This window comes from Bactrocera tryoni, chromosome 3, assembly GCF_016617805.1.
Source record: "Bactrocera tryoni isolate S06 chromosome 3, CSIRO_BtryS06_freeze2, whole genome shotgun sequence".
NCBI lineage: Eukaryota > Metazoa > Arthropoda > Insecta > Diptera > Tephritidae > Bactrocera > Bactrocera tryoni.
This window is the reverse complement of record NC_052501.1, coordinates 42,986,529-43,005,127: the sequence shown is the minus strand read 5'-3', so window position 1 is coordinate 43,005,127 and position 18,599 is coordinate 42,986,529. Positions and strand designations below refer to the sequence as shown.

Below are 18,599 nucleotides of genomic sequence, written 5' to 3'. Positions count from 1 at the left end.
TCGTTCTATCGGGTTTTGATTTTCTTTACCATGCTTCTGTACAGATTGTCGTATAGACAATGCATGGGTTTCTCAATGTTGATCACGTTTTAGGGTGTTAGCCGTACACCATTCTTGGCAATCTCGTCCATTATTTCATTGCTCTCGATGGCTTTATGGCCCGGCACCAAGTAAAGGTGTAGTTGCTTGCTTCTGGCAACACTTTCTACTACTGCTCTGCTTCCCAAGACACTTCTGGTCGATATGCGATACGAGGTTAGGTATTGACTCGGAATTGTTTACAGGTGCACTAGAGGCCAGCTCCGTGGCTTTGCAATAGCAATTATTTCAGTTTGAGATATACTACAGAGGTCCGGCAACTTAAAAGGCTGCCTAATGCTTAACTCTGGATAGAATATTCGCGCACCAACTCCATTGTCCATTTTCGAGCCATTCGTATAATTGGTTAGAGTGTTGCGCGTCTACCTTTATGCAAACCATCTTTTTCTATTTTTACTTTAAACCTTTTTTCCCAGTTGAATAGTGGGATCATGTAGTCGGTGTTTGCCAAATCGCCATTATCCACCAAGCTATATGTAAACTCTTCTGCAGCCAGTAGTCGTTCCGCCGATTTTGTGTTTTCTCCTTGGTCATTCTAGCATCGTTCTTATCTGTTTTTATCCTTCTAGAGTCAAAAGGCTTCTGATCCAGCATTATATAGCAAAACCAACACCTATTTACTGTATACTTTTCAGAATAGTTTCCATAGAGACGCTGTTGATCGCTCCAGAAATTTCCATTAATGCTCCAAAAGCGTATTCCTTAAACAGAAGGTAAAATTGTATATTTTGTTAAATAGCCATTGATTTTCAGCACAGTTAGCCGCTTTTTTGGCATTGAGTCCACTAGGAATACCAAGCTTATTCGACATTTCTTCCTTGTTTTTGTTTTAGATTTTCTGGACCCCTTCAATCGACAAGAGTTTTAGCGCACTTGACGCGACATCTTCGACGTGAACATCGGCACTTTTCGACCCCTTCTTCCATTAAGTTTATTTTCTACCAGACGTTTTCTAATGGACATATCATAAATTTGAACTCTTGTAACCTCCATGATTGCAACAGCTGACTCGAAATGACTCTGCAACCATACAATTCTTATGAAATTATCGTTTCTGCTGATCGTTTTGCGAGGCCTACCTCTTTGGCAATGATTTTTGTTTTGTGATAATAGCGCTTGGTGCGCAAATGTGGAAGATCTTTCATTAAGTTTTGCAATTTTCCAAATATTTTACTATTTTCCTATCTTCTGAGCTACAATTATTCGCCCGCTCCACTCATTTCTATCTTAAAGTGTGCAATTATTTGCACTTAATGTCTTCGATTTGCTTTAGTTCATCTCTCTTAAAGCTTACCGATACAATAACAACTAAATTTGGACGCCCTCTCCACAAAACAATCTATTTGTTTTTCTATTTTTGTATTATTATTCACCTACCCAGCCTTCAGGTTGATACTGGTTGGGAAATTCTAAAAAAGATTCAACAGCTGAGTCGTTTCCCACTTTTTTCGCATTAGATGCCAGCATCTCCCGAAACAAAATAGTTTCATTGTAACGGGGCCTTTCAAAAATCATTCCCAGTTTAATATTACTGGGTTAACAGTCTTACTTTTTTGTTCGACACTGTATGTTCTCTGCTGTTTCGAACACGCTTTATGCGTACATAGTAAAGGACTATAGAATATTCCATTCGTCTTTCATCCATCCATTACCTTAAAAGTACCTGTCTTTGTTCTTCTTATTATAGCATAGTGCCTTTCCTCGGCATTGATGTATTTGAAAAAAAAAACTTTTATTGGTTCCAGAGTGGTTAACGATATATAAAATCTGTTTACGAGAAATTTACTTGTATCTCATATATAATATACAGTCCAACCTGGGTAAGTGAGAACTGGATTAGTAAGAAAACTCTACATGTGAGAGTAATAGCCAGGACCCGACATTTTAAGCTCCCGAAACCTCTATTAGCGAGAAACAGAATCCTCTGTAAGAGAGAGTCGTTTGTCCCTCATGGACCTCCGTAAGTGAGAATGCTACTTATCTATACCTCTATAAGCGACAGTCAAGCTTTATTTATTTATGTATGTTATTTAGGAGGAACTGTAGTTGCAATAGGAATACATACATACATAAAAGATACACACATACAGTTACAAATGACAAAACCAATTACAAAATTTAACATCTGCTATTTTATGGCTTATTCTTAACTTTCGTGGAACTTCCTACAATTGTTTCGTATTGTTTGTTTGTCAATATTGTGCCTACTCTATTGCGTGGAACTAAATAACGTTGTTATTTTATCACACTCGGGTTAGCGAGAAACCTCTATAAGCGAGAATGAGATTGTGCTCCCTTGAACTCTCGCTTATCCAGGTTTGACTGCATATTAAACTTTTAAACGACGAACTTGCAGGAATTTCGTAGTAAACTACCCAAAATGAAAACTGGTACGAGAGACACTCTCATTTTTGCCAACTTGCTCTACAAATAGTGTTAACAATTGACTTAAAGTCAATTAATAAATAGATATGTATATAATTCCTATTTGGAAAATATATCAATAATCAAAAAGTTAAAAAATCAAAAACAGTAAAAGAATATGCAGTGAAAACAGACGACTGATGGCAACGAATAACGAGTTTACATGAGTGGAGGCTGTTTTTTCTATACAAATTTTTTTTACATAGAATTCAGGTGTGCAATGGACGTTTACACATGTATGTATGTAAGTAAGAATTGTGTTGCACTAGTACTGGGTTGAACGGATGTACTAGCGATTGGCGTACAAGTAGCGAGTACCTTGTTATGAGTGAAAGCACAATACTTTTTTGGCTTGGCCAGTTAGAGTTACATAGATGTATGCATGTTTGTCAGTAGTTTATGATATTTCACTATAATAACGATTTACTTGAATTCGCAAACATTTACAAGACGTAGGCAACGCAACGAACGAGTAAATATCAACGAGTTAACGAATTAACGAGCGAACCAATTAACGAGTAAATCAGTAAAAGGCTTTGCGCTTGCTTTTAGTTGCAAGATTTTATAATTTTTTCGTATAAAATAAAAATTAAATATAAAGAAAGTGGGACAAACCCGAAAAGAAATGTGCACTTGAGAATGCTTGTTCAATGAAATAGTTTAGTTAAGGTTTCTAAAGAAAATTTACGCAAACGTCAGTAACTCCAATTAGTAATTAGTAATATTTAACTAGTTGTCAACAAGTGTATACACACATTTCTCTACGTGTTCCATAAATTAATAAAAACATTTCGTAATTTCAACTCAAAAACTTGGAAACTAGCGCACTTAATGCCTAATTCGTTATAAATTTTCAAATTTAAAAAATAGTACAGAAATTAAGAAACAAATAGTTAATTTAGTGTTAGTTAATTAATTACAGTTTGCTGGCAGTTTTAGAATTTCTTTTAACAAAATGAAAACAAAAACAATTTTATTTCAATTCACTACTTTTGCACTTACATGGAAAACAATTATCCGCCATTGCATTTTTCGCACAAATCAGCATAACTGATTGGTTAACCGGAAGAATTTCGGATAATCAATTCAAGTTTATTTTAATTTTGGTTTTTTTCGAACGCCGATGTAGTAAATGATGATTGGTGGAACATAAAAAAGTACAATAAATAAGGAAAATTAGAAATAATTGAATTTTGATAAACTTCAATTCAAATCAAAAACAGAAAATAATTATTTTCTTTTTTCATATATTGTGATTTGTAATTAACTGAAACTCATGTAACAGTATAAAACTTTTAATAAATACACTGAAAAAAACGTCGAAGATTAAACCAACTTTCCGGTTCAAGTATATAAAGGGTGACCAATTCAGAGATTCCCTACTTTTTTAAAGAAAAATCAGAGAAACTTCAGATTAAGTGGAGAATGTTTTTTATAATTCCAAAGAACATTCTTTCGCCTTTATTTTTTGATGATTAACTCCTTAAAATGATGACTGGTTCAAGCATTTCGACTGGTAACTGGCGAATGACACGGGATTGTTCGTATAGACTTCAGACTTTACATAATCTCACAGTAACGATCTTGTTGGCCAATCAACAGTGGAATTATCTGCTTACCGAAGTATTATCTCAATAAATACCATGATTGATGCGATGTGTGACAAGTGGTGCCGTCTTGTTGAAACCAAATGTCGCCGAATCAGCTCTCAGGTATCAAATAGTCGGTTATCATGGCGCGATAACGGACGCCATTGACGTTTACACCTGCATCATTTTGGAAAAAATATGGTCCGATGATTCCACCGGCCTACAAACCATACTGAATGAAATGGCAGCTCTGGAATCTCTTCAGGTTGTTCTTCGTCGCAAATGCGAAAATTTTCCTTGTTTACATTCCCCATTGAGCCAGAAATGGGAAGAAAATTTGGCTCGAAAACGTCGGATCTTCTTGAAACTTTCCAAGAGCCCATAGAGCGAAGCGATATCGCTTTGAAAGGTCGAGCGGCTACAGTTCTTGCACAAGCTGTATTTTTACGCTTTCAATTTAAAATCTGAATGTAAAATGTGCCAAGTCGTTCCATACATCAGTCCGAGTTGGCGCCGAATCGGCTCTCTACGGTCTTCGTGTACACTCTCAGCTACGGCGACTGCGTGATGGAAGTAGTCTATTCGGTCGAATATTATCCAATAATAAATACCGGATCTCAAGATAGGTGATGGTGTTGCGAATAGTACACTCAGTAGGCCGATTATGTTGACCACAACTTGAGCGAACCACGCGAAACACTTTCTTTTCAGAACGTGCATTTTCGTAACAAAGTTGAATGATTTGTAAACGTTCTTCAGACGTATGTAAGTCTTTCCATGATGAAATCCAACAATGCTGAATTTTGTTCAGTTATGAAGCCCACTTCTGGCACAATGGGAATGTAAAAAAAAACAAATTTGGCCGATGAGATCGGAACTGTCAACGGCGACCGTTATCGCGCAATGATAACCGACTATTTGGTGCCTGAAATTGAAGCTCGTTATCTCGGCGACATTTGGTTTCAACAATCTCTCTTTTATTGAGAGAACATTTCGGTGAGCAGATAATTTCATGTTTTGGGCGGTCTATGCAGCCAATGACGCTTTGATTCAGATCTTGGAGCAAGTAGCAGTCGAAATACTTGAACGAGTGATCGAAAATTGGACTCAACGTATGAACCATCTGAGACGAAACCGCGGCCAATTTGAAGTTTCTGCGTTATTTTTTTTTAAAGTAGGGAACCTCAAAAATGATCACCCTTTATAAAGATATTTATCAACTTCCGCCTGCTACCTATAGTATTCTATTGCTGAACTTGGCTGCGGTCGCTAAAACTACTAACACCACAACCAAAAACTTTCAGAGCTGGTCCTGCAATATAAAGTTCGCACACTCACCCACGGGTGGGTAGGACAAATAAATACAATAAGTTTAAGTGTCAGAACTGTTAAGAACAAAATGTTCTGCAAAAGCCATTACGGATACTATGACGCTGTGGGTGAAATATAATAACTTTCGCATTTGTTTACTAATCCACACAAAACCTATTTGTACTTTGCACCTTCCATTAGTATAGAATCTCTTTACTGAAAATCCGACCACACATAAAGTGACCGTCATAAATTAGCCCACTGACAAGCATGCCCTTACTTTACCAGGTCACTGGCACATATGCGCCTTAGTTAATGACCGCTCGAGGCCAGCACAATGTCGACTCTTCTCACCTCGTCAAATCACGTGTGATACACTGATAGGGTGCTCGTGTGAGCGCCTGTCGTGCCGAGTATTGATGGGATTATTAGCTCATCAAGTTTAACGCATGATATGCTTGAGGGTACCACTATAATAACGGCACACGCAACTAAGAAAATAAACAAACAAAACATTTGCAAAAAAGAAAAGAGAATCGGAATAAGTTGTGGAGCGTCGCACAAGCTTGTATACGAGGGTAGTCGTTAAAAGAAAATGTTGTACTTGTAAAACAAGCGAACATTTCAGTTAGCCAACAAGAGATAATTAGAGGCTATGCCATTTAATTTGGAAAAAGTAACTTCCACATAAAAAAACGTTACCAGTGAACCTCTAGTTGATCCCAAAAAGGTATTACTGCAACCTTTGCATATTAAATAGGGTTTAATGAAGAATTTTGTGAAGGCAATGACCAGAAATGGAAGAGAGTTCTTGTATTTGAAACAAAAATTTCCAAGAGTCAGTGAAGCAACAATTAGGGAGGGTATATTTGTGGGCTGGCAAATAAGAGAACTAATGAAAGGTGAAACATATTTCCTCAAATGTTATGTCCTATGAAACTGAAATACGAGCTTGGAGTGCCTTTAAAAGATTTATTAAAGAAAGCTGACAATTACAAAGGTCTTGACTGAACTACTTACTCCTTACAAAAAAATGGTTGCAGCACGTCCCTTAAAATTCACTTTCTTGACTCCCATCTGGATTTCTCCCGAAAATTTAGGGGCGCAAGTGACGAACATGTGGAATGGTTCCACCAAGACATTTCTGCAATGGAGAAATGGTACCAAGGCAAGTGGAGTGCCAGTTTGCTTGCCGATTACTGCTGGACATTGTTAAGTGATACTCCAAAAACAAAATATCACCGAAAAACATCGACAGTAACATTTTAAGGTACTCTTTGGTTAATAAAATAATATAACAACATATATCTATCGCTGTTTTTCGATTTAATTTCGGTTATAATCGTGTTGGAAAATTATAAAAGAGCTTTGGTAAGTCTATATAAAATTTTATTAAACGGGGTGTGAAGAACATGGTTCATTCAGTGTGACGAACTTAAACCAGTGTTTTCGCACTTAATTCAAGCTGTATCTGTTCCAATCGTAGTGCAGTCCTATATTTGACAGATCTGGGTACACTAAGTCTGCTTGACGAACTTATGCAGCGCTTCACGTTCAGTGGATCTTAAAATACCGGTATCTAAAATAAATATATATTCTGAATTGAAGAGTTTTTCGCTGAAGAAAAATGTTCTGCTTTGTATATCTGCCTTCTAATTTAGTTCATATTCGGTATTATGCCAAAATTGTAAACTTTTTCGGAGAGTGTTATAATATTTCCTTGCAGGGATGATGAAATTGTTGAATATGGAAAGGCCTATTTTTAAAGGAAATGTCTTCATGTTTAGAGTTGTTACTTTTTTTCTTGACACTAAAGTAAGTATTAATTAGACTCTCAATAACAAAAATTCCTATTCTATTTTCATATACTTGTATATATTTCGAAAGTCCAGCACCCCCATTTCCACCCATAAGTCAAGTAAGTAAGCAACGTAATTATTGTTTTGATTTCCACCGGCGTTGAATTGGTTTATAAATATTTTTATTGGTTTCTATTGTAGACACATGTTTTAATTATTCCTTGTTAACCTCAAAAACCAAAATAAATAAATGCAGAAAATTCTCAAAAATCTTTTTACATTTCATTGCGGTACTTAAATTGGGTTGCTTTGAAGATTACAATTTGAAGCAGATGTGTGAATGAAAACAAAACAACAAAATTGAAAAGCATTGTTTACCATATTTTACAAAATCACATACGTTTGGTATGTACAGGGTGCGTCAACTCTTATGTCGGTCTGAGAAAATTTTATAACTTCTAGAAAAAAATTACGTTTTATAATTTTTTAGATATTTGATGCTTAATTTGACCAAGTGGCCGCTGAAAGGCTTAGATTTTACTACGTAGTATCTCTGGGTCAAGTGCAAAGAGCTATAATAAAGAAATGTTTAGAAATAAACCGTCGTTTTCTATAATTTTCTTTTTACTTTTGTAGACTATGCTCTTAATCGAGCGTCCTCATGACGAGTCAATATTCGGCGTGTTGTCTTGGTGAGATTAGTACATAAGTAATTGAAGTTTGCAAAACAACTCAATCGGTTAGTGAATGTCAAAGTTACTCGAATAACTGAAAAAGCTGCGCACACTGTATGGACATATGTACATACTTATGTACATGTGTATGTAAGAATCTACATTGAGATTACATTTCGTTCAAATCTAAGCATAAATATTTTAAAATAATTTTAAGTAAAATTAAAGAACTTGTACTCATTAAGTATTTTTTCAACGGAATGTAAAATCATGTAATTTTAATTAGTTTTTATGCATGAGCATTCACGAAAGTTCATGAAGAAATTATGAAATATTTACAAAATATTTTCCTTAAGTTTTAAATTTTTTGTAAACGAAATCATTAACCCGCTACTACTAATATTTTATACTAGTAAGTATATAAATACTCAAATTCTTTACTTTTGTTGTAATATGCATATACATATATATAAATTTGTATAGTTTCTGTTAAAAAATATTATACAAGATCTCGTTGGCGCTGAAAACGTAGCTAGCTAAAAAGAATTTAATTTTTATATTAAAATATATTAAATATAATAAGCATTTTCCAATTTCATATATGTACACATATAGGTACATATGTATGTATGTATATGGTATATGCAATTATGTATCCACGACACTTTGCACTATCAGCAATGACTCGTGATGTTTCCTATTTATAGTTGAAATGACATGATATTTATTTTTATTATCAAATGAGCAGATGTATGTATGTATGTATGAAATTATAATTGTTTTTACTTATTTATAGGCACAGCGCTCACCTGTCAACGTCAGCATCCATTTGTTGTAAGTAGTGGGTGGCGTCGTCGTTGCCCGTCGCCAACGACCCATTCTAGAGACTTTAGGTTTTACGTATAAGTTTGCAGTTGGATTTGAAATGAGTTGTTTGAACTAGGAATTAAGAGAAAATATATATGAGCGAAAGCATTTTTTATGTAATTAAAATTATGTGCATATATATTTTTTCTAAATTATTATTCTTTTTATTTTTTACAATTTTTAAAAATTACTAAATGTACTAGTAGAATAGATTATGGTCTCCCTTATACATACATAGTATATAGGATTATGTTTGTGGGATTATCATGTAGTGATTTGTATTCAAATATTACTATATTTGTATAACAGTGACAGCACTTAATTTTTCTGAAAAATGGGCTTGGCCATAGAGAAACGAAATTAAAGATTTTGAAGCACTAGTCCCTCCTTACCATTTTCTATTCCATCAGCCATTCACTTTAGTGTTATCAATTTGACTTTTCGGAGGAATGATTTGACGTTATTTTATTAGATTTAGAAAATAGGATATAACATTGTAAAGCTAGGAGAGGCCATCACACGAATGAAATTCATAACTTCTAAACTATGAAGAACAGATATTTTCAATATTTAAACCATCTTCGATTCGAGAAGCGTTGGAGAGTAGAAAGTAAACTACCTTTGTCAAATGCTTAAACACACTTATGGTGCAGCCCAGCGATGAGATGTCATCTGACGTATGCAGAGTCATAACACTATGCTCTTCTTACACCTACATAAGCATAAATCGAAATGACGGACTCAGTTTTGTTTACTCAGACTTTCATTTATATTGGGAGCAATTTAAATTTTTGGCTCAGTACGTCTTTATGTTTTTAAATGTTTGAAATAAATGGTCTTAGTAAAAAAACGATATTTGTCGATATTCGCGGTTTGGTCAATCAAGAATTTGTTCCGGAGAAACAGACGGTCAATAAGGAGATTTAGTTGGCCGTATTGAGGCGTTTCCCTGAGAACATCCGTCGAAAACGACCGGAATTGTGGAAGAACAAGTTATGGATTGTACAAGATGATAATGCACCATCGCATTGAGTCACAATTGTGACCGAATTTAAAGCCAAAAATGCCATCTATCAGCCACCGTTTTCACCAAATTTGACTCCGTGTGGTTTTTTCTTATTCTTCAAACTGAAATTGCCGCTCCGTGGAACCCGTGTTTAGGCGATCGAAGAGGTAAAATAAAATTCGTTGAAGGAGCTGAAGGCCCATAAAAGTCCTTATGAACAGTGTTTCCAAGACGGGAAAAATCGTTGGCAGAAGTTTATTACATCTGGTGGGAATGACTTTGAAGGCGACAAAATAAATATTGAAGAATATATAATATAATGCATACCAATACATCATATGACTTACCTCTTATCAACCGTATGAAATTGAGAATTATTAGATTCTTTGGGCAAGCAAACCAGAGCAAGCAGCTTCGTGACGAACACTACACGGTCATCGTACCTCTTCTTCAGTGCATTAATGACCGCCTCCTTGGAACTCGCCTCTCGTTCTGTGATAATTATCCTTTACCGGCGGCTTTCTAATATTTCACTGCTTTGTTTTACAGCAATAATAAAATCATCCTACCAGTAATTGCAAGACGTAATTGAATTGAATCATTATAATTCCATGTAATGAATTATCGATCGATTATTTAATTAATTAAACTTTACTTTTAATTTTTAATTAAAATGCAATTATCAGACAATAAGAGAGTGAGAGTGTGAGTTTAAAATAAATGTATCTACAAATACTCAGTTCACTGTTTTCTGAATAATTTCTAAGAGTAATTATAGTGTAATTGAACGATCATTCGAACGCTTTTCGTTCACAAGCGCAAAATCTAAAAAATAAATTGATAATATATTTTAAAATTAAAAACTGCAGAAAGAAGAGGAGCATGCCAAATCATTTATATTTTCTATTAATAAAAGTATTTTATATAAAAGTGACATTGAAAATATTCTGCTGATAAAATATTTTCTTTTTTTGCTAATGAAAAAAATTCTAAAGTGATATTAGTGACGTCATTGTATCGGTGAAGAAGATTTTCTAATCTTGTGTCGCATTTGAAATTCCTTTTTTTTAAATATCCATGTTTGTATGTGTGTGCAGAACGCATTGTGCATGGAAACAATAAAATATTTTACGATGATATTAATCAAAATTATTCTAAATATATCTGGAAATACGGAAGACAAGGAGTGTATTGTAGAGAATCTGCTCTGTAAGTAACTGGAGAAATTAGATTTATATTTAAAGTTGATAGTTTTGTTCAAATATCTAAAAAAAAACTTTTTTTAATAAAAGATGACCAAAAATTAACGCTAGATTTAAATTGCCGTTATTTATGCAACGGCTGATTCAAGTAGAGATACTTTTTCCCATACACAAAAGAGAGTCCCATACCCAAACGAGAGTCGTCTCAAGCTGTCATGTTATTTTTGTTCAGCATTGTTTGGCATTCCATCATATCTGAGCAACGTTTATAAATCGTTCAAATTTATTATAAAAAGTCACGTTCAATTAAGAATGTGTTTCGTGCGCTTCGCTCAACCTACATATGTATGTACATAGTACACGAAGATCGTGGAGAGTCGATTCGGCGCCGTTCGCAACAACTCGGACTGACGTTTGGTACGAATTGGCGCACTTACGTCGATATTTTAAATTGGAAGCGTACAAAATACAGTTTGTGCAATAAATGAAGCCGGTCAAGCGACATCGCTTCGCTCTATAGGCTCTTGAAAAGTTCCAAGAAGATCCGACGTTTTCGAACCAAATTTTGTTCAGCCATGATACTCACTTCTGGCTCAATGGGTATGTAAACCACCAAAATTGCCGCATTTGAGGCGAGGAGCAACCTGAAGAGATTCAAGAGCTGCCATTTCATCCAGAAAAACTACGGTTTCGCGTGGTTTATGGGCCGGTGGAAATGGTACTTAAAAATGATGCCGATGAGAACGTAGCTATCAATGACGACTTTTATCGCGCCATAATAACCAACTATTTGACACCTGAAATTGAAGCTTGTGATCTCGGCGACATTTGGTTTTAACAAGACGGCGCCACTTCCAACACATTATAGCTCGAACAACTCATCGACCCATTATTGTGATCTAATTGACTTTACAGATTGCAGCGATTCCCCTACGTCCTAGGCTTTGAGTCTTGCGCGAATAGTTCCCGAACTCAAGACCACTTTTGCCGTTCTCCTATCGGAGTGAAAGCTCAACCATTTGAAACATATTGAAAAACCATTGCAGCTCCACTAGTCTGTAATTTGCATTGATGGAGAGCCAGAAGAATTTCCCTCTAGTGCTCCAATCCCTTCATGGGTTCGTTCATGAAAGAAATTACAAGGAATGGAATTGTTGTCACAACCTTTTAATTACAAGTCGAAATGTGGAGCAGAACATTGCTATATGGCGGTTATTTGGAAGGTGTCTGGGCTTGGCAGGCTAAACACAATCAAATTGCCCTCTTCGGTAGATAATATCTTAAAGCTACTAACAATTGCATTTTTAAGATGTTTGGGTTTCAATGAAGCCATACTTTCTGCAAAGTTGGTTTTTTTTCATTTCGTAATGGACGGACTTACTCTGGGACAATTCGCGCAAATTTATTACTAAAATAATTATTCGATTCGCGCGTCTTATCGCAAGCTGCGTTTAATAATTGGCGGACACAACTGTCCAGCAAAGTCGGTAATTCGAGCAACCATGGATCAGTTTCGCAACACGTTTACTTTAGTGGATAATGTGTATCCTTAGAGACGCCGTGCAGAGTACACCGAAAACGCTATTGCTGCTGGGTACCAGAGTATCGTAGAAACCACGAATGAGTTCTTCCGTCATGGCGCGCAACAATTAAAGATGCCCATCCACTTTATGGAAGATTTTAAAAGAAAGGTACACAAAATTGTCGCATATGGAGTGGTGATAATTCAAAAACCAATGTTGATACGTCGTTACCTCTTCAATAAGTAACTGCTGGGTGTGCTCTAGGAGCAGAAGGAATCATTGGTCCATATTTCTTCAAAAGTGAAGCCGGTCATAATTTTAAAGTCATTACTTAACTTTTGATGAGCGAATTATCTAACGTCGTGGGCCTGCGGCGTGACCTCCAAGATCGTGCGATTTAGCACCGGTTGACCTTTTTGCGGGGTTATGGGAAATCGCTTGTCTACGCAGATAAGTCTGAGACGATTGACTCCTTGGAAGAGAGTATTCGGCGTATTATTGCTGACATACGCATCTATTTGTCGAATTTTGGTCCTCTCGGCTGAAATTTATTCGAGCCAGCTACGGCTGTCACTTCATTTCTAAATCATAATGTCAAACACTTATTCATAACATTAAAATATATGCGTTTTATTTCTTCTTGCAAACGACATGACTAAAAAAAACACCCCTAGCAAAGCAGTTAGGGTATAGACGTCATTTTTAACGCATTTCAATAATCAGCTGGGTATAAAAGTTAGAGAAATGAGATTTTTCATAGATGGCACAGCGTCGAGCACTCAGCTGGTGCAGCATTTAATCGAAATTCTTCGCTGTGGGAAATCAGAAAAAAATTATTTTTAGACTAGACAACATCCAGCTGTATGGACAGCAGAAAGAAAGGCAAAACAGAAACCACTTGCAGGCCACAAAAATTAATTTAACGCATCGCAAAAATAAAGAAAATGTTTTTGTTAAATGTAATTGTCACACGCCCACTTTATGTCGTCCATCACGCGTTCAGTTCTAATATTAAACAAAACTGTTTCGTATCTCGAAAAACTAACGAAAATACAATAAATATTAAGTGTTTTTAGACGCTATTTACGTATGCATGGAAATTAAGTTGTAAAATATATTTTTGATATCAGAAATAAAAGTGTGACTGGCAAACGAGCGCTGCCCGATGGGTGCACAAGCAAATCGGCACCGATGTGTGGGTGAGCGCGTCGCATGCTCACATTGAACTCTGGCAAATTATCAAACACAAAAAGTTAAATAATTAAAATAAAATCAAAACATGTAAGGAAGCGCTAAGTTCGGCTGTAACCGAACATATTTTACATGCTGGACCTGGATTTCATTAAGATACCATCACCAATCATCAGTAAAGTCAGCCGGATGCTCGATGTTAGTTATATGGGGGCTAGGTCAAGTTTTCGCCCGATTTTATCCACTTTAGGCACAAAGATACACTGTTATGAGTAAACACGCTCTATCATTTTCATTGAGGTAACTCACATATTGGCCGATATTTGCGGTATAAAGTCACCCGGAAATTCGAATATCTTTATATTAAGTATAGGGGGGCTAAGGGAAGTGTAGACCGGATCAAAGTAATTTTAATACATGGACATACTAATAGGAATACAAATTCTCTCCAAATTTCAATTACATATTTCACACATTGACCAATATTTGCTTTAAAAAGTCAACTATCGACATTGGGCTACTCATATTCGGTACTTGAACAGTTTAGGTTCGGTTTGGACAGTTTTTGTTCATAAGGTGACATACCTCAAAGGCTCTTTTTGAGCGTTATATTAATTGCTTCTTGATTTGTACACTACACAGATGGAGTTTAAAATTGTTGTATATGGGAAGTAGGTCTGGCTGCAGCCCGATTTTGCTCATTTCCGCACTCTAAGAGAGGAATATCAGAAGAATGTCATATACCGAATTTGGTTGAAATCGGTCGAGAAAGTTCCGAGATATGTGATTTAATCTGTAGGAGAGCGGTGCCACGCCCATCGTCCAATTTTGATCCCGGCTCCTTTAAAGCATTATCATACCATTTCGGGGGTAAAATTTAATGTCTCTGCCGAATTTAGTTATTGATCTTTTAGTAGTTTTTAACAGTAACGTTATATGGGAAGTGGGCGGGGTTATCTTTCATCAAATTTCGGACTAGGAGTAGGAGTTCTTATATTATTTGAGCTTAGCAAATTTGGTTGTTGTAGCTTTAGTGGTTTAGGCGACCATGATATATGTACATTAAACCTATTATAAGGCGGTGCCACGCCCATTTTTTCAAAAATCTTAGCCCATAAGTGCTCCTTGGCACTGCGATCCTCTGCGCCAAACTACAGTTCTAGATTTTAATTTGGCGTTTGGTTATGGTACTTTATAGGTTTTTGTTTAATGGCATTTTGTGGCCGTGGCAGTGGTTCAATTACGCACATCTACGAACTTATTTTTCATATCATCAGACGGGCGGACGGACAGACCGACAGTCACTCGGATGTCAACTCGTTTCGTAATCCTGATCATTCATATATACATAACCCTATATATAACACGATTCGTTTTAGATGATACAAAAAACCGTTAGGTGAACAAAACAATTATACTCTGTAGCAACATGTTGCAGGAGTATAAATATAGTATATTAACACAGGCGAATGCCTTGAGCGACCATCAGGCATGTGGTAAACTGTTTGTGCCACGTGTGTGTGTGTACGGACGTACAGTTGCATGTACCTATGTATATATATATATATCTGCATATATATGTGTGTATATGCGTAGTCTAGTCTGTTCAGCATAAGCGTGTATTTTATTTTAAATCTATTTTTGAACACAACACACTTCAGCAAACAGAATGCAGTCACCACTAAATGTCACACACATGCATGTGTATGTGTGTGGGCAGTAAATAAAATGTTTTGTTTTTGTTTTTTTAAATAAAATTTTAGTTTAGTTTAACCTTTTCGGCTATACTTCTGTGCGTCATGACAATATTTGTTTTCAGGCTTTTAAAAACGGGTTATTTTGGACAGGCATACACGGCGTATACGTAATCAATTTTGTGACATTGCCATTTTGCGGGCAAACAGGTGGTTTTCTTTCCCAAAATGATTCACTTTTAGGTTATAGCGGTGCAAAGGATCTTCATTTGCTTTATTATCGGAATACAAATTTACTTTTTGGTATAACCAAATTTGTTGAATATTAACTTGAACCAAATCTTGAAGATGACCAAAGGGATTGGACCAACGTCGTTTAAGTACAAAATAAACTTATATACTTAATATATTATACTAACACTAGATGAAATCTAATAACTTTCAACGGTCCCGAATATACCATCTGATCAAATTTGACTCGGACTAGTTCATACTGGCGAATTGACCCCTGAACAGGGTTTTCTCACGATCTTTGTAAAATCCAAAAGGAAGCGTCAGAAACCCTACAAAGTACATATCTACATATGTAAATAATCAGCGTGATGAGCTATTTAGCCATGCCTATCTGTCTGTTCGTTTATCCGCATGCCTATACTTTTTTTGGATTTTTGAAGCATATTATAGCTTCGGTGCAACTGAAGTTAATTTTTTCTCATTTTTTACTTAGGCACTACCTTTTTTATGTTCGTGTGAAGTTAGATCTCCATATTTCAATTAGTGTGCGTTTGGCCGTTGTTTGTTTACGACACGAAAAGTTAGTCTGTTGATCGCACAGGATCTCCACATCTCCTATGGATCGATTCAACACATTTTGGTTAAAATTTTGGATATGAAGAGTGTCAATGCTGGACACGTACCAAAAGTGCCGAATCTTTTGCGCAAACCACGGCAAGTAGAGGTGGCGAAAGAAATGGTGAAGAGACGTTAGTATAAACTCGAATCTGACATAATATAATAAAAAATTAATAGCGAATGGCGCTCCAAATGAGCCAGAACACTAAGTGGATGAGTCAAATCAAGTCGAGGTGAGCTTTTACGGTTCAATGAATAATATTTAAGGGGAGTTGTCTCTATTCATGTAATAAAAATTTACTCCCTCAGCATTGTGAAGGGATCGCACTTAGACTGATTGTACAGTCTTTTGTGATATCAAATGAAAAACTCCTTACTTTGACATCAGGTTTCAGCAAAAACACTCTGAATTTATCACAAATCTTCTTAGATGTTTTATTTCTGTTTCCGCTATTTCACCTGGATGTCTAAAAGTATGAAATCTGAGGAATATTTGATCATCTGGATAAAGCGGGATATTCGAGAAATTTTTAAATTGGATGAAGCCATCTGTAGAAGTTCACGCATGTGAGGAAAGTTGTCTGACCACCATTTACTTGGTGGCCAGAAATGATTCTTTTTCTCACAGTTTCCTGTAGCCAGGCTACCAAAACATAATTCGATGCTAGCGAAGGGGGCTTACATCTTTTACTAGTCTCGGTACCCTACTATGGGAGTAGATAGTCACCACATTGTAGAAGGCTCCGCATTGGAGCAGTAAATATACTGCTATCCTTCTCTAAAAACGATATGTACGTTTGATTTTAGCTGTCAATCCTAACAACCCCAGAAGAGAGAGAGCCAAAAAGGATGTTGTCAAACTACCGCATTGACAGTTGGAACAGACTGACATTTACATACATACCTATGTATATATAGCTTTGCACAGGTATAGCTGTCAAAGACTGCATTATTGTTTTTGTTGCCGAATCGGAAGCTGTGCGCTAATCAAGTGTTGCAAATTCTGTTTATAAATACTACATTGCTTGTATGTATGTATATATTTATGTGTGGCGTGCTTTGATTGCTGCCTCGCCGTGTGTCAACAACAAATTTATGTAAGGCACTGATTTATCGATTGCCGAAGTTACGAAAAGATAATAAAAAAGTGTGAATATAGGTAGACACATATACATACATCCATACGTACAAACATTCATATGTATGGATGCACATTGCTACTATTACTTGTTATTGTTGTTGTTTTGGTATGCTATTGCCAAACACATAAGGAATTCGCTTGTCAGTCACTGTTTCATAATTAATCGATAAAGAAAATGTTGCTAAAAACCGAGAAGGTAAAACAACCAAAAACAGCTAGCGTATGAATAAATACAGGCTTAGAGGTTCAACTTCTAACTAAACGTGTATATGTGTGTGTGTGTGTGTGTGAGTAAGTATATAAAAATGTTTGTATATATATTTCACAAGGCGTAACACCGAAACCGTGTCAGCGGTAACAATAACAATAACAGGTGACTACCGAAATTGTACAACAACACGCCTGTAAGTAGGCTATGCGGGTTGTCAAAAATCTATGCCAACTGCGCTGCTGGCGCAGATCCTTACAACAACTATGTTTTGCAACATAAATTTTCACTTTCCTTACGCACCAATTTTGCTGTTGTTGTTGTGATTTTTTTCTTATATGGATTTGCAACACATTTCACTTTGCATTTGCTTATGCTTCACTTTTTCAAATTCCAGCTGACTTCGCCCGTTCGCCCGCGCTCACCCGCTGCCTCCACTGCAGCACGCAATCAATTCATCGATTCTTTCCTACTTGGCACGCACTTTTTTCATACTATTCATTTCCTCTGTATTTCAAATGCCTGCACACACACGCACACGTTATTGCATTGCCTTCGCTTTTGTATTTTTCATTTCAATTTTTTGCACATATTTTACTTTGGCAATGTCTTATTTCTACTTTTTCACAAATTTTCACCAAAAAAATTTCTAATTAAAAATTTTCATGCTTTTGTTGTTGCCACTTTAGTATTATATGTGTGTGTGTGTTGCAGACAATTTGAACGTGCGCCCGAACTTTTCCGTTTTGTTGCGCGTTATCCGCTGTTACGAGAGCAACTGACTCGGCTGAAAGCGTTTGGGTGGTCGCTCAGCCACGTTAGCCGAATTCGTTGGCCATCGGGAGTATTTTTGTTGACATTGCTTGTGGTATTTCTCGTTCAGGGATGCCAGCGCAGCTGAATTATAGTTGCTTAACGTGTTCTAATTGAAGTGGTTGGCCAAAAGATTGCAGCCTCTAGGTGCTATTTAGTAAAAAATATACGTTGAGCTTAAGTAAATAATTAGTAACTTTGTAGAA

General features: G+C 36.1%; 1 protein-coding gene across 7 annotated transcripts in view; it reads right to left on the bottom strand.

Moving 5' to 3' along the window:
* LOC120771152 (protein quiver) overlaps window positions 1–18,372 on the bottom strand; it is a 30,748-nt gene extending 12,376 nt beyond the window's left edge. Inside the window, exons 1-4 of one of the 7 annotated variants that reach the window (XM_040099025.1) lie at window positions 18,297–18,372; window positions 17,884–18,102; window positions 10,117–10,334; window positions 8,706–8,835 (exon numbers count right to left, since the gene is read on the bottom strand). In XM_040099025.1, coding sequence (XP_039954959.1) covers window positions 8,706–8,775 — 70 coding nt within the window. In that variant the 5' untranslated portion in view covers window positions 8,776–8,835; window positions 10,117–10,334; window positions 17,884–18,102; window positions 18,297–18,372. The other 6 variants (XM_040099026.1, XM_040099029.1, XM_040099024.1 and 3 more) reach the window with 6 other exon arrangements.
* Window positions 18,373–18,599: the final 227 nt, after the last annotated feature.